Source organism: Mandrillus leucophaeus, unplaced genomic scaffold, assembly GCF_000951045.1.
Source record: "Mandrillus leucophaeus isolate KB7577 unplaced genomic scaffold, Mleu.le_1.0 Scaffold467, whole genome shotgun sequence".
Classification (NCBI taxonomy): domain Eukaryota; kingdom Metazoa; phylum Chordata; class Mammalia; order Primates; family Cercopithecidae; genus Mandrillus; species Mandrillus leucophaeus.
The window spans coordinates 293,553-309,582 of record NW_012104998.1 but is presented as its reverse complement, the minus strand read 5'-3'; the positions used below and the strand labels follow the sequence as shown (position 1 = coordinate 309,582).

The 16,030-nt window shown below is 40.2% G+C and overlaps 1 protein-coding gene across 8 annotated transcripts in view; it reads left to right on the top strand.

Moving 5' to 3' along the window:
- Positions 1 to 10,983, top strand: part of PSMA6 (proteasome (prosome, macropain) subunit, alpha type, 6) — a 51,856-nt gene extending 40,873 nt beyond the window's left edge. For 5 of the 8 annotated variants that reach the window (XM_011995040.1, XM_011995043.1, XM_011995038.1 and 2 more), the window contains exons 2-7: positions 1,388 to 1,482; positions 2,321 to 2,402; positions 4,260 to 4,415; positions 6,395 to 6,573; positions 7,898 to 7,992; positions 10,758 to 10,983. In XM_011995040.1, coding sequence (XP_011850430.1) covers positions 1,388 to 1,482; positions 2,321 to 2,402; positions 4,260 to 4,415; positions 6,395 to 6,573; positions 7,898 to 7,992; positions 10,758 to 10,815 — 665 coding nt within the window. In that variant the 3' untranslated portion in view covers positions 10,816 to 10,983. Of the gene's footprint in view, positions 1 to 1,387; positions 1,483 to 2,320; positions 2,403 to 4,259; positions 4,416 to 6,376; positions 6,578 to 7,897; positions 7,993 to 10,757 lie in introns of all 8 variants that reach the window. The other 3 variants (XR_001007658.1, XM_011995037.1, XM_011995044.1) reach the window with 3 other exon arrangements.
- The last annotated feature ends 5,047 nt before the right edge of the window (positions 10,984 to 16,030 follow it).

Below are 16,030 nucleotides of genomic sequence, written 5' to 3'. Positions count from 1 at the left end.
CCAGCCTGGGTGACAGAGCGAGACTCTGTCTCAAAAAGAAAAAAAAAATTTGCAGAAATATATAGCATATAAATTGGTAGTCTCATCTGTAATCATACTGTCCAAAGACAACCATTATCAGTTATACTACATGGTGCCAAAGTAGATTTTTTGTAAGCTATTATTTTGATCCTAGTGTTTTAACCAATAGAATGGATTGACAGCAGCTAGACGTGCATAAGCTGAAGTTTGTTACAGATAGAGTCATATGTTGGCCTAGCGTGGTGGCTCACGCTTGTAATTCTAACACTTTGGGAGGCCGAGGCAGGTGGATCACCTGAGGTCAGGAGTTTGGCACCAGCCTGGCCAATGTGGTGAAACCCCATCTTTACTAAAAATACAAAAACTTAGCTGGGCATGGTGGTGCACACCTGTAATCCCAGCTACTCTGGAGGCTGAGGCAGGAGAATCGCTTGAACCCGGGAGGCGGAGGTTGTAGTAAGCTGAGATCATGCCACTGCACTCCAGCCTGGGTGACAGTGAGACTCCATCTCAAAAAAAAAAAAAAGATAGAGTCATATGTTGTAGGTAACATGAAAATTGCAAAAAGCATGATCCAGAAATATTCAACTTGATAGACAAAAATCAATGCAGAATAATCAAACAGCAATTAAAACTGCATGTGGTCAAATTAGTTACTGACCAAAAGTTCACAGAAGTATTAAGTCTGGAAAAAATTTAGAGCAGCTAAATTTGACCTGGGAAAACCAGACTTAGAAATAGTGGCCACAAAAAAAAACTTTTGAAATGACAAAACATCATTGATAAAGATGCAGTATGATCTTTATGATCAGTATGCAGTATGATTGGGGCGGGGAATAGTGGCTCACACCTGTAATCCCTGCACTTTGGGAGGCCAAGGCAGGCAGATCACCTGAGGTCAGGAATTCAAGACTAGCCTGGCCAACATGGCGAAATCCCGTTTCTACTAAAAATAAAAAAATTAGCCAGGTGTGGTGGCACGCACCTGTAATCCCAGCTACTTGGGAGACTGAGGCAGGAGACTAGCGTTAACCTGGCAGTGAGGTTGCAGTGAGCCGAGATCGCACCACTGCACTCCAGCCTGGGTGACAGAGCAAGACTCTGTTTCAGAAAAAAAAAACTTTATTAGAAATTGGATGCATCAGCCTAATGAAAATAATTTCAGTAAAATGAAAATGGAAGAAATGGAGTTGGTTTAACTGTGACTTATGGTCATTATTATTATTTTCATTTTGCACATCTTGGAATCCTATATGAGCCTTTCATGTTTATGTAGCTCTTTGTCATTCTTTTTAATGACTATTATTTCATTGCAAGAATCTACAATAATTTATTCCAACTTAAAAAAAACTGTTCTGTTTTCCAGAATATGCTTTTAAGGCTATTAACCAGGGCGGCCTTACATCAGTAGCTGTCAGAGGGAAAGACTGTGCAGTAATTGTCACACAGAAGAAAGTACCTGTAAGTAATACTGCCCAAATAATTAATTATAGGATACAAGAATTTTTCGGCCAGGTGCAGTGGCTCACGCCTGTAATCCCAGCACTTTGGGAGGCTGAGGTGGGCAGATCACCTGAAGTCGGGAGTTCAAGACCAGCCTGACCAGCATGGAGAAAACCCATCTCTGCTAAAAATACAAAATTAGGCAGGCGTGGTGGCACATGCCTGTAATCCCAGCTACTTGGGAGGCTGAGGCAGGAGAATCGCTTGAACCCGGGAGGTGGAGGTTATGGTGAGCCGAGATGACACCATCGTACTCCAGCCTGGGCAACAAGAGCGCAACTCCATCTCAAAAAAACGAAAAGAATTTTTCATGGGTTTGTAGAAGAGTGTATTTTCATATACAAATATTAACATAAAAAAAAAATATTAACATGATTCTTGCTTTGACTCTGCTTTCCTGTCATCCAAGAAGTGTCTATTGAATGTCTATATACAGTTCAGCTGTGTGGACAGAATTAGCATATTAAACTTCGTGGTGTGATTGTAAGCATAATGGGATTTAAATCTTTTGTCTTTGGGGACCTTGAGACAAATTTTTATTAAGCTATTGTTTGTCCACAGGAAAAGTATCATCTAAAAAAGGAAAATAGAGCTCCTCGAAACCCTTTTTTTAAAATTGATTTTAACTATAAAATGGTCAGAAGACATTTATTATATAGCTTATTTTTATGGTTCCATAGTATTGTTTTCTCCAAGAAACAGGGCAAATTAAAAATAAAAACATATTTTTTTTTTATAACTACACAGAAACCTGTACATGTTTTTAAAAATTATCTTTGTTTATTTTGCTTATTAGGACAAATTATTGGATTCCAGCACAGTGACTCACTTATTCAAGATAACTGAAAACATTGGTTGTGTGATGACCGGAATGACAGGTAATTAGCTAGACATGTGTAGATATACAAGCCTTTTGTTATTTTCTTCAAACTATTTTGAGTTTTGTATTAATTTTAAACTTATCTGATTGCCTGATTTTCAGGTGCCATGAGTGGATTTGCAGTCTTCAAGACTAGTATCAATATTTTAAGAGTATTGTGGGCTTTTTTGAAATTATACATATAGTATAATTAAATGTTTATGCTACTGTCAGAGAAGCTGGTGAGACCCCTTTCATAGATGATTTTATCTTATTTCAGCTATTGTTAGTAGTTTAAGGGGACCTACGTTAGTATATCTCAAACCTGGTTATAATGGCACCGGTTAGAAGTGAGTGAGAATTATTATGAAAATTATTTTAGATTGGGCACAGTGGCCGACAGCTGTAATCCCAGCACTTTGGGAGGCCAAGGTGAGAGGATTGTTTAAGACCAGGAGTTCAAAACCAGCCTGGGCAACATAGTGAGACTCCATCTCTATAACAAATGTAGAAATTAGCTGGGGGCTGGGCACGGTGGCTCACACTTGTGTCCCAGCACTTTGGGAGGCTGAGGCAGGTGAATCACTTGAGGTCAGGAATTCGAGATCAGCCTGGCCAACATGGTGAAACTCCGTCTCTACTAAAAATACAGGAAAAGGCCAGGCGTGGTGGCTCACACCTGTAATCCCAGCACTTTGGGAGGCCGAGGCAGGCGGATCATTTGAGGTCAGGAGTTTGAGACTAGCCTGGCCAACATGGTGAAACTCCATCTCTACTAAAAATACAAAAATTAGCTGGGCATGGTGGTGCACACCTGTAATCCCAGCTATTCCGGAGGGTGAGGCAGGAGAATTGCTTGAACTCAGGAGGCAGAGGTTGCAGTGAGCTGACATTGCACCACTGCACTCCAGCCTGGGCAACAGAGTGAGACTCTGTCTCAAAAAGTAAAAATAAAAATACCAAAACACTTAACCAGCTATGGTGGCAGGTGCCTGTAATCATAACTACTTGGGAGGCTGAGGCAAGAGAATTGCTTGAACCCAGAAGGTAGAGGTTGCAGTGAGCCAAGATCATGACACTGTACTGCAGCCTGGGCAACAGAGCAAGACTCCATCTGAAGAAGAAAAAAGAAAAATTAGCTGGTATGGTGGCACATCCCTGTAGTCCTAGCTACTCAGGAGGCTGAGGTAGGAGGCTACAGTGAGCTATGATGGCTCACTGGGTGCCAGTCCAAGACCCCATCTCTAAAAAATAAATGAAAAACTAATTTATTAATTTAAGCCTAAAAACAAAGATTAAGAAAGATTATTCTCCTTAATGCTTTTGTTTGTTTGTTTGTTTGTTTGTTTTTGGAGACAGTCTCACTTTGTCACCCAGGCTGTCTCTTCCTCCTGGGTTCAAGCAATTCTCATGCCTCAACCTCCCGGGTAGCTGGGACTACAGGTATGCACCACCACGCCCAGCTAATTTTTGTGTTTTTAGTAGAGACAGGATTTCGCCATGTTGGCCAGGCTGGTCTTGAACTCCTGGCCTCAAATGATCCCGCCTGTCTTGGCCTCCCAAAGTGTTGAGTCACCATGCCCTGCCTCTTTAATGCTTATTCTTACTGGATACTTGTAGAAACTATTTTGACTGCTAATGAAAGGCTCAGTATAAAAGGGCAGTACTGTGTAGAGAGCTTCATGTTTTTAAATTTTTTTTGTATACTTGTTGATGAATTATTTAGTATTCATTGGGGGACAAAAAGCCATAGTGGACCCTTTCTCTTTAACTCATGTATATCTATATGGTGGGAAAATTGCCTGGCTAAATTGCCTGGCTTTCAGGTTTGTTCTTTCCTTCTAACCAGATAAACCTTTGTTTCTTATGCTATAAGCTGACAGCAGATCCCAGGTACAGAGGGCACGCTATGAGGCAGCTAACTGGAAATACAAGTATGGCTATGAGATTCCTGTGGACATGCTGTGTAAAAGAATTGCCGACATTTCTCAGGTCTACACACAGAATGCTGAAATGAGGCCTCTTGGTTGTTGTAAGTATGCTAAGAAGTCTCCCAAATAATTGATGAATTGTAACTTTTTACAGAACATGTATACAGAGTTATTTAAATAACACTTGAGTTCTGAACATGTGGTTTGGAAAATAGAGTGGGAAAATCTTTTTAACAAATCAGAACTAAAGGATAGGTTTCACAACATATGTCAGGCAGTATCTTTAAGCTTTAGATGCTCTTAGACTTTTTATCAAAATAGTTCCATTTGGAGTATGTGATTTGAAAGATGCAAGTCCTAATTTTATTAGGATGTTGTAATGAGATTCTACTGCAATTCTAGATTACTAATTCCATAGAAATACCTCCATCAGGCATCTTAACAATGTAGCTGTTTCTTTTGACCACCCTAAAGAATTAGGGTCACACACAGGTCTGTGATTCACATTTTTAGAATAAATTTCTGTTTTTGAAAACAAGTAAAATTTTATTGGGAGAGGGATGAGATTTACTGATTTTTAGATGTAATGTAATAAATTAGCCTGAAGAATTCAATGCATGTTTGTTTCTGACATTGTGTCATTCATTTATGAGCATTAAAGCAGTCAGTGTAATGATTTCTGTTTAGCATCTGACCCTCTTGGCTTCTCACTTAAAAATTACTTAAATCCAGCCGGGCGTGGTGGCTCACGTCTGTAATCCCAGCCCTTTGGGAGGCCAAGGCGGGCGGATCACGAGGACAGGAGATCGAGACCATCCTGGCTAACATGGTGAAACCCCGTCTGTACTAAAAATACAAAAAATTAGCTGGGCGTGGTGGCGGGCGCCTGTAGTCCCAGCTACTCAGGAGGCTGAGGCAGGAGAATGGTGTGAACCCAGGAGGTGGAGCTTGCAGTGAGCCGAGATTGCGCCACTGCACTCCAGCCTGAGTGACAGAGCGAGACTCCATCTCAAAAAAAAAAAAAAAAAAAAATTTACTTAAATCCTATTCATCTTGCAAGACCTTGAAGGAAAGAAGTATTTGTTGTTTCCCCAAGCAGTAAGTGGGTACCTTTTTGTGTTGCCCTTATATTTTGTATATATCAAATATAAGAAAGCAGTTAAACCTTAAGAACTTTGTTACCTGTTCTACTGAGTAGAAAGAAATTTAATGATGGTGTTTATTTTAATTGTATGCCTATAATGTGGTGACATTAGAATTGTAGTAACAAAGTTAGCTGTATAGAATTTAGAGCTTGGTTTGTGTGACTTACTAGAGGAGTATATACCAACAGTAATGAAGATGAGCAGTGTAAAAGTGAGCAGGTAACCCGTAAGTGTATTTCAGTTTGCACCAGCATTGCCAAAGTGTGTCCCATACACTGTTCCCTGGAACCTTAATAGGTATTTCTTAAAAAAAATAAAAATTAAAAAAAAGGGTATTTCTTGGTCAAACAAACTGAAGAACTACTGAGTTAAGTTAAATAGGTCAGTCTGCAACAAAATATTTCAGAGCATTTAATATGCTATTATTTATTATCTGTTTCCAGAAAAGGTATACAAAAGTGTTTTTGGGCCCGGCACCGTGGTGCACACTTTGGGAGGCCGAGGTAGGAGGATCACTTGAACCCAGGAGTTCGAGACCAGCCCGGGCAACAGCGAGACCTTGTCTCTTAAAAAAAAAAAAAATGTTTTTGAGGTTTATTTGACCAGGCAACATCTTGAAGGGTTAGGGTTCAAATAACCATGCTTGGATAACAGCAAGAATTGGAAAAACTATTTTTAAATTATATTTGTAATTATTCAAACTGTTTTTTTAAATCTGTGATAAATCCTTTTGTGAAATGGGAATTTATCTGTTACCTAGTTTACCTGTGGTGATAACCTGTATTTTGTTTATCAGTTTTCTTAAAGGAAAATACATATCCTAAAATTGATGGCTAAAGTAATGATTAGCAGCAGCTATGTGACACCACCAAGAAAGAGGAGATGTCATTGTATAAAACTAAAACATATTTAACTAGGGTCTTTTCTCTTTTTAGGTATGATTTTAATTGGTATAGATGAAGAGCAAGGCCCTCAGGTATATAAGTGTGATCCTGCAGGTTACTACTGTGGGTTTAAAGCTACTGCAGCAGGAGTTAAACAAACTGAGTCAACCAGCTTCCTTGAAAAAAAAGTGAAGAAGAAATTTGACTGGACATTTGAACAGACAGTGGAAGTAAGTCAACCAAAAGGAGCTGACTTTTTTTATGTTACATAGAACAGTGAGGATCTTTGTATAATTTCTATAAAAAGCTATTCCTGAATTACATCCTAGGATTCAAGTTTGTCAACTTAATAATGAAATTGATATCATACAGCTGACATAGAAAAATTTGGGTTACTTTTATTCACTCAATTCATTATTTCATAATGTATTTGAGGTGACTTTCAACAAGACACATATAATAGGAAAATATAAATAAAAATAGGAACTAGCTGGGCATGGTGGCACACACCTGTAGTCCCAGCTACTTGGGATGCTGAAGCTGGAGGATTGCTTGAGTCCAGGTGTTCGAGGCCAGTCCTATTTACTGCCAAGAAATTAAAAACAAAAATTTTAGTAGATGTGGAGTGTTTAAGTCTGGAATTAAAACCATTCTGAACACGCTAACAACATGCTTCTGATAAATGACCAAATAAAAATTACCATCTAATGCTTTTATGTTTGGTTTCGAAGTATGCTTAAAGGAGATAAAAAGCTAGTTCATGTTCAGGAAGTACTGGGCCCTGTCTAAATGTTTCTTGAAGGTTTTTAAAATTGCAATTCTTAATTAATTATATAAATAACCACATCAGGTAGAAAAACACTGAAGGCCAAGCATGGTGGCTCACACCTGTAATCCCAGTACTCTGGGAGGCAGACAGATCACCTGAGGTCAGGAGTTTGAGACCACCCTGGCCCACATGGTAAAACCCCGTCTCTACTAAAAATAGAAAAATTAGCTGGGCATGGTGGCGGGCGCCTGTAATTCCAGCTACTCAGGAGGCTGAGGCAGGAGAATTGCTTAAACCCACAAGCCTGAGGTTGCAGTGAGCCAAGCTGGCGCCACTGCACTCCAGACTGGGCGACAGAGTGAGACTGTGTCTCAAAGAAAAAAATATATATATATCAACAACAAAGAACACTTAAAACATTCTTAAATTGTTTTTACTGTAAATTCCTTGAAAGTACAAGGAGTATAATTCATCTTTATCCTTTTCCCATTTCACCCCAAGTGCTAAGTGAAGCGTAGTGCCTGGGTCATGAAGGCAATAAACTGTTTTGTATAAATCATCCTATTTAATTAATTAATGGACCCCTTTATTATTTGACTTGGTAGAAACAAGTTTCTCATCATTGGGTGGCCATGCATTAGAGTTAAGCAGTCTGTGAGTAACATTGAACTACCTCATTAAAACACGGAGCTCCTGATTGACTCCTGATTTGAATAAACTAGGAATGAGAAAACCTTGGAATCTCTAAAAAATACTGTATTTTAACATTACATACTCTTTTTCAGACTGCAATTACATGCCTGTCTACTGTTCTATCAATTGATTTCAAACCTTCAGAAATAGAAGTTGGAGCAGTGACAGTTGAAAATCCTAAATTCAGGTGAGTGATATTGTGGGCCAAATGCAGACTAGAAAGGTGGAGGCATGTGAGTTCATGTGTCCTATAACTTGTGGGGGAAATCTTTTTTCTGTAACTGCCGTTATAGTTTTTTTTTTTTCCCCCCTAGCACCTGAGATCTGTTTTAAAACTTACTGTACTCTCTTTAAGAGTCAGATATGAAAGCTTTTCTCCTTATTTCATAGTGGTTTTATTTCTTGACACCAGAGATAACATAAAGTTACCTTCCTGCCTTCCTTATGTAAGGAAAAAAGTTAGCATTGTGTTTTCTTTTTTTTAGTTTAAGGCCAATACAAAGTCAATTCCCAAAGTAGTAGTTTGCAAGTTTTTCAGATAGAACTTTGGTTATTTAGTGGTTATTTAAGTAGAACTTTTAGGAGCAATATGAGCTACTGATATATGTCAGACCCTTATCTGGAGATCTTTGGAAAGCCCACATTTTGAATACAGCTATTTGACTTGCAGATGCTGGATATGGGTGTGAGTGTTCTTACTCACTAAGTGACTAACTCCCACACATCAGCCTTATAACTTCCATGATTCAAATCCATACTGAGTGCTTCACATAGTCAGTTCATTTAATCCTCCCAGCAACCTGTGAGTCAGTTTATATACCATGGACCAGGATGTGTTATATTTAACTAATGAAAATACTACAGTTAAATCCACAGATGCAAGGAACTACTGGGAGGCATTTTAACTATGAGGTGTATCTACTGTTAGATCACAACCATAAAGACACATGATCAGGGTTGTGGTGTGGGTATGGGAGTGGTAAACTAAGCTTAACTAGACCTTGAAGAGGTTTTTCGTTTTATTTATTTATTTATTTTTTCCTAATTTGTTCTTTTGGTTGCCCACAGATAAGTCATATAAACATGACAGATTTAGAAGAATTCATAGGACTTTAAAAAAAAAAAAAAAAAAAAAAGACAGGAGCTGGGTGATGTAGCATGCATCTGTAGTCTCAGCTCCTCAGGAGGTTGAGGCAAGAGGATGGCTTGAGCCTTGGAGTTGAAAGCTGTAGTGCACAATGATAGTGCCTGTGAATAGCCACTGCACTGTAGCTTGGGTAACATAGTGAGACCCCATCTGTTTAAAAAAAAAAAAAAATCTGTCTTAGCTTTTTTTCCCTATAGGAAGAAGTCTTATAACTTGGATTGGGGTAGGGGTGAGGTGTGGGAGTGGAGATCAAGTTGCTTTCAAAAAAGGTGCCTTTTTTTTTTTTTTTAAGCAGTAAAAATTTCAGCAATAATAATTTTAAAATTTCTCTAAGGAACCTACAATTAGTTCTTGTTTTCTTTTCTGTTTGGAGACCTTCCTGCCACCTTTAAAATTGTATTTGTATCTCTTATTTTTAAAATTGGTAAGGTACCAAAAACCTTGTCTTCAAAAAACTTTATCATTTATAAGTTCTGTGATAGTAAATATATGTAAATAATTACAATACATAGCATAAGCATCAACAACTATTTAAACTGCTTAATATTGCCTTCAGTTGCACTAAAAAATGTTCTTTTGACAAATTTTACTTGTTAGAAGTCTGGTAGTAATAGGTCACATTAACAAGGTTGCCAAACAATTGATTCCTTTCGAGGCAAACATCATTTAGAAAATACATGTTCAGGGCCGCACATGGTGGCTCACGCCTATAATCCCAGCACTTTGGGAGGCCATCGTGGGCAGATCACTTGAGGTCAGGAGTTTGAGACCAGCCTGGCTAACATGGTGAAACCCCGTCTCTACTAAAAATACAAAAATTAGCCGGGTGTGGTGGTGGATGCCTGTAATCCCAGCTAGTTTGGAGGCTGAGGCAGGAGAATTGATTGAGCCCGGGAGGTGGAGGTTGCAGTGAGCCAAGATTATGCCACTGTACTCCAGCCTGGGCAACAGGGTCAGACTCCATCTCAAAAAAAAAAAAGAAAGAAAATATGTGTTCAACATGGAGCACTCTCTGGCTGGTAGACTATTCATAGAATTACAACTTTATTTTCACTGAATCTGAACACTTTAATATGCTTAAAATTTCTTCACGAATTTTTATCTTTGAGCTGACATAAATTTGAGTTATACTACATATAAATGTATTTTGACGGCCGGGCACGGTGGCTCACGCCTGTAATCCCAGCACTTTGGGAGGTCGAGGCAGGTGGATCACGAGGTCAGGAGTTCCAGACCAGCCTGGCCAATATGATGAAACCCCGTCTCTACTAAAAATACAAAAATTAGTTGGGCGTGGTGGCACGTGCCTGTAGTCCCAGCTACTTGGGAGGCTGAGGCAGAAGAATCACCTGAACCTGGGAGGCGGAGCTTGCAGTGAGCCGAGATCACGCCACTGCACTCCAGCCTGCGTGACAGAGCAAGACTCTGTCTCAAAAAAAATAAAAAAATGAAAATAAATGCCTTTTGACATAGAAGCTAAATAGAATGCTTTATAGTTTAGCTTTATATTATTCAATTGAAATATTTTCTGTCTTAGCTGCAACTAAAGAATTTTGTTTTCAAGATACAATTCTAAATCTGATGTCATTAATAAGTAAACATTTTTGTGTATAGGTGAAGGTGATATATTATCTGGGAATTCTTTCAAAATCTGAGGGAGGATAAGTGTGTGTAGATTGGTTTATAAATTGATAATTGTTGAAGTAGGTCAATAGGTATATGGGAGTTGATTATACTATCCAACTTTTATGTGTGTTTGAAATTTTTTTTTAAATGGTTGGTTTTTTCCCCCTTTTGCCTTCTAGGATTCTTACAGAAGCAGAGATTGATGCTCACCTTGTTGCTCTAGCAGAGAGAGACTAAACATTGTCGTTAGTTTACCAGATCCGTGATGCCACTTACCTGTGTGTTTGGTAACAACAAACCAACATTATGGAGGTCCCTGGATTGAAAAAGGAACCTCTCCCACTCCTCCTGCCACTGAAGTGGTTAGGACTCTATATAAATAAAAACAACGCTTTTGGAAAATAATTGCATCCTGTTGTTTTCACCTCCTATTTTAAAATTTATTTTTGACGCCTAATGTACATATTTATGGGGTACAGTGTGATGTTTCGATACATGTATACATTATAATGATCAAATTAGGGTGATTAGCATATCCATCACCTGAAACACCGTGTTTTTGTGGTGAGAACATTTAAAATCCTCTCCTCTAGCTATTTTGAGGTACACAATACTTGATCTGTTTTTTGTTTTTTGAAACAAGATCTTGCTCTGTTGCCCAAGCTAGAGTGCAGTGATGTGATCATGGCTCACTGCAGCCTCGAACTCCCTCGTTCACGTAATCCTCTTGCCTCAACCTCCTTAGTAGCTGGTACTGCAGGTGTACACCATTGCACCCAGCTAATTTTATTATTTGTTTGTAGAGTTGGGGTTTTACTATGTTGCATGGGCTGGTCTCAGACTCCTGGCTGGCATTAAGCGATCCTCCTGCCTCAGCTTCCCAACATGCTGGGATTACAGGCATGAGCCACAGTGCCTGGATCCAGAGTACCTTACTGTTGACTGTAGTCACTCTGCTGTGCAATAGGATACCAAATCTTATTCCCTTTTTTTTTTTTTTTTTTGAGACAGGCACTTGATCTCACCCAGGCTGGAGTGCCGTGGCAGGTGTGCTCATAGCTCACTGCAATCTCAAATACCTGGGGTTAAGCAGTCCTCCCACCTTAGCCTCCCAGGTAGCTAGGACTATAGGTATGCATCACCAGGCCTGACTAATTTTTTATCTTTTAAAAAACTGACATAGGGGTCTCCCTATGTCACCGAGGCTAGTCTTAAACTCCTGGCCTCGAACAGTCCTATGTCAGGCTCCCAAAGTGCTGGTATTACAGGTATAAGTCACTGCACTGGGCCCCTCCTTTAAATGTAACTTTTTACCTGTTTACCACCTTCTCCCCATCCCTCCCACTACCACCTCCAGTCCCTGGTAACCACTGTTCTATTCACTACATATAAATCAACGTTTTTAGATTTGGCATATAAGTCAAAATGTGGCATTTGTCTTTCTGTATCTGGCTTATTTTCACTTAATGTATTATCCTCTAGGTTCATTCGTGTTATAAATGACAGGATTTCATTCTTTTTAATAGCTAAATAGTATTCCTTTGTGTATATATATCATATTTTCTTTATCCATTCATTCAGTTTGAACACTTAAGTCAGTTATATCGTGGCTATTGCGTATAGTCCTGCAATAAACATGGGATTGCAGATATCTATTCAACATACGGATTTCACTTCCTTTAAATACATACCAAGGAGTGCAATTGTTGGGTCATAGAGCAATTCTGTTTAATTTTTTGAGGAACGTTCATTTTGTTTTCCATAATGGCTGTACTCACGTACATTTCCCTTAATTGTAAGGGTTCCCTTTTCTCCGCATCCTCAACACTTGTTAGGTTTTGTCTTTTTGATAATAGTCACTCTAACGAGTGAGGTGATGTCTCATTGTGGTTTACCTCCAATTTTAAGTAGTAAGCCTTTGGTATATGCAGACAAATATTCACGATCTTCACATTGCAGCTTTAGTCATTTTACTGACACCGGTACAAGTTTACTTGGCTTAAGAAATTTCATAGCCAGCATCAGGCGTGCTGGCTCACACCTGTAACCCCAACACTTTGGGAGGCCTAGGCGGGCAGATCACTTGAGCTCAGGAGTTCAAGACCAGCCTGGGCAACATGGTGAAACCCTGTCTCTACCAAAAATATAAAAACTTAGCATGCACATCTGTGGTCCCAGCTACTTAGGACACTGAGGAGGGAGAATCACTTGAGTTTGGGGGATAGAGGTTGCAGTAAGCAGAGATTGTGCCACTGCACTCCAGCCTGGGTGACAGAGAAACCCCCATCTCAAAAAAAAAAAAAAAAATATGTAAACTGTAGCTGTATGGTATAATTAAATAACAAACTACAACTTTGGTTTTGAAACCTACTCTGGCCAGGCACTGTGGCTCACACCTACAATCCCAGCACTTTGGGAGGCTGAAGTGGGAGGATTGCTTGAGGCCAGGAGTTTGTGATGAGCCTGGACAACATAGTAAGACCTTGTCTCTACAGAAAATGTTTAGTTAGCTGGGCATGGTAGCCTGCACCTGTAGTCCCAGCTACTCAGGAGGCTGAGGCAGGAAGATCACTTGAGCCCAGGAGTTCGATGCTGCAGTGAGCTATGATTGTGCCACTGCACTTAAGCTTGGGTGACAGTAAGACCCTGTCTCCAGAAAGAAAGCTGCTCTGACTGTAAGTTGGCATGTGAGGCAAGGCCTTTATTTTACAATTTCTCATTCAAATAAGGGATTACTGAATGTGGACTCCAAGTCCTATTGAATACTTTAATTATAATGAAAGGATTAGTATGATCTTTAGTAGTTTTGAGAAAAGCATTTATACTCAGCAAGAACCAGTATTTTCAAGAGTAGAAATTATAGTTACCTTCAGGAAACAGGGCTAGAAAAGTCATAGAAACGTGTGTAGTTTTTTGTTTGTTTGTTTGTTTTTTAGAATGTGTGTAGTTTCTGTGCCTCCTTAATAAGTACTTGAAGATAACATTAAGAAATGTTTTATATTAAAGTTTAGAGACCCAGCATCACAATGTTCAGGAAAAAAGAACAAACTGTATATTCATGGTAACCTTTTTTTTTTTTGGAGACACAGTCTTGCTCTATCACCCAGGCTGGAGTGCGGTGGCGCGATCTGGGCTCACTGCCGCTTCCACCTCCTGGGTTCAAGCGACTCTACTGCCTCTGCCTCCTGAGCAGCTGGGATTACAGGCACCTGACACCGTGCCCAGCTAATTTGTTGTTGTTGTTGTTGTTTTGTATTTCTAGTAGAGATGGGGTTTCACCATGTTGGCCAGGCTGGTCTCGAACTCCTGACCTCGTGATCCACCTGCCTCGGCCTCCCAAAGTACTGGGATTACAGGTGTAAGCCACCGCACCCAGCTGTAACCTGTGTTTTCTTTAAAGTCCCCAGACTGGTGACCTGAACCACTAATTAGAGATGATTTAAAAATCTTGAAAAGTCTAAGGGTAATATATTTTGTGTCCTCTTTTGCACAGAGCAAGTCTGGTGCTGTTGACCTCATGCAGGTGAGTGTGGCTGCAGAGTCTCATGCCAACTCTGCAGAAGTCAGAGTTGCCCTTGTTTCTGCAGCCATCAGGCCCACACAAGGGGAGGCCATGTAAATATATGACCAGTAGAAGCAGGAAACTTCACCAACCACATCCTCTTCAGAGCTGTCAGGAATAGTAGTTTCCTAACAAGGAAGCAGGGTTCTTCCTTGTTCTTCCAGGTGGTGGTTCTGGGATTACCCATCCTAATCCACTAGGCTCTATGAAAGTGCTGCCATCGTTTCAAAAGTGGAGTCTATGTAAAAGGGCTTACCCTCTAAAGACAAGCTGAATTTACACACCCTTAGAGCCTTGACTGATTTCACCCTCCTAGAATCAGTGGATGAGACTAGCAACTAATTCAGTTTTACTGTTAGAGGCTCCTTTTAGAGGTAAAAAACTAAAATTCTGTAATTTGTTAGAAAAGTACATTTTTACATTATAAGGCAAAATCTAGATGAATTAGGATTTAATATAGAATAGTTTTAAATATTGGTTATGCTTAATTGAAAGAATGAGAAGAAATAGAAAAGATCAATTTAAATAGGTGAACATTAGGCTGGGTGCAGTAGCTCATGCCTGTAATCCCCAATACACTGGGAGCCCAAGACTGGCGTGGCAAGGTTTTGTCTCTATACAAAAATTCTTAAAATTAGGTCAAGTGTGGTGGTGCACACAAACCTGGAGTCCTAGTTACTTGGGAGGCTGAGGTGGGAGGGTCACTTGAGCCCAGGAGTTCAAGCCTGCAGTAAACTATGATCACAACACTGTACTCCAGGCTGGGTGACAAAGCAAGACCCTTTCTCTAAAAATGAAGATAAAAGGGTAGACACTAAATACTGTAATTCTGGCTGGGCGCGGTGGCTCATGCCTGTAATACCAGCACTTTGGGAGGCTGAGGCAGGTAGATCACCTGAGATCGGGAGTTCAAGAGCAGCCTGACCAACATGGAGAAACCCCATCTATACTATAAATGAAAATTAGCCGGGCATGGTGGTGCATGCCTGTAATCCCAGCTACTCGGGAGGCTGAGTCAGGAGAATCGCTTGAACCCAGGAGGTGGAGGTTGCGGTGAGCCAAGATCATGCCATTGCACTCCAGCCTGGGCAACAAGAGTGAAACTCTGTGTCAATCAGGCAATCAGTAAATCTGTTTCTTGTTTTGTTTTTTAAGCAAACTACCTGGAATGGATAACAAAGGGTTAATGCAGAAAGGTTATACAAAATGCCAAGAAAAATGCCTGAAATCTTTAAATATCTTTACCCAAAGAACATTTTGATTAGTAAGAAATATAAGAATACAGACCAGGCACGGTGGCTCACGCCTGTAATCCCAGCACTTTGGGAGGCCCAGGCAGGCGGATCACTTGAGGTCAGGCATTCACCTGACCAACATGGCGAAACCCTGTTATCTACAAAAATACGAAAATTAGCCAGATGTGGTGGCACACACCTGTAATTCCAGCTACTCAGGAGGCTGCAGCAGAAGAATCACTTGAACCCGGGAGGCCAAGGTTGCAATGAGCCGAGATCGCACCACTGCACTCCAGCCTGGGCAACAGAGTGAGACTCCATCTCAAAATCAATCAATCAATCAATAAACATAAGAATACAGATATGAAGCCAGGCACGGTGACTTATGCCTGTAATCCCGGCACTTTGGGAGGCCAAGGGGGGTGGATCACTTGAGGTCAGAAGCTCAAGACCAGCCTGGCCAACTTAGTAAAACCGCGTCTCTACTAAAAAATACAAAAATTAGCTGGGCGTGGTGGTGCACATCTGTAGTCCCAGCTACTTGGGAGGCTGAGGCAGGAAATCGCTTGAACCCGGGAGGCAGAGGTTGCAGTGAGCTGAGATCCCACCACTGCACTTCAGCCTGGGCAACAGAGTAGACTCAAAAAAAAAAAAA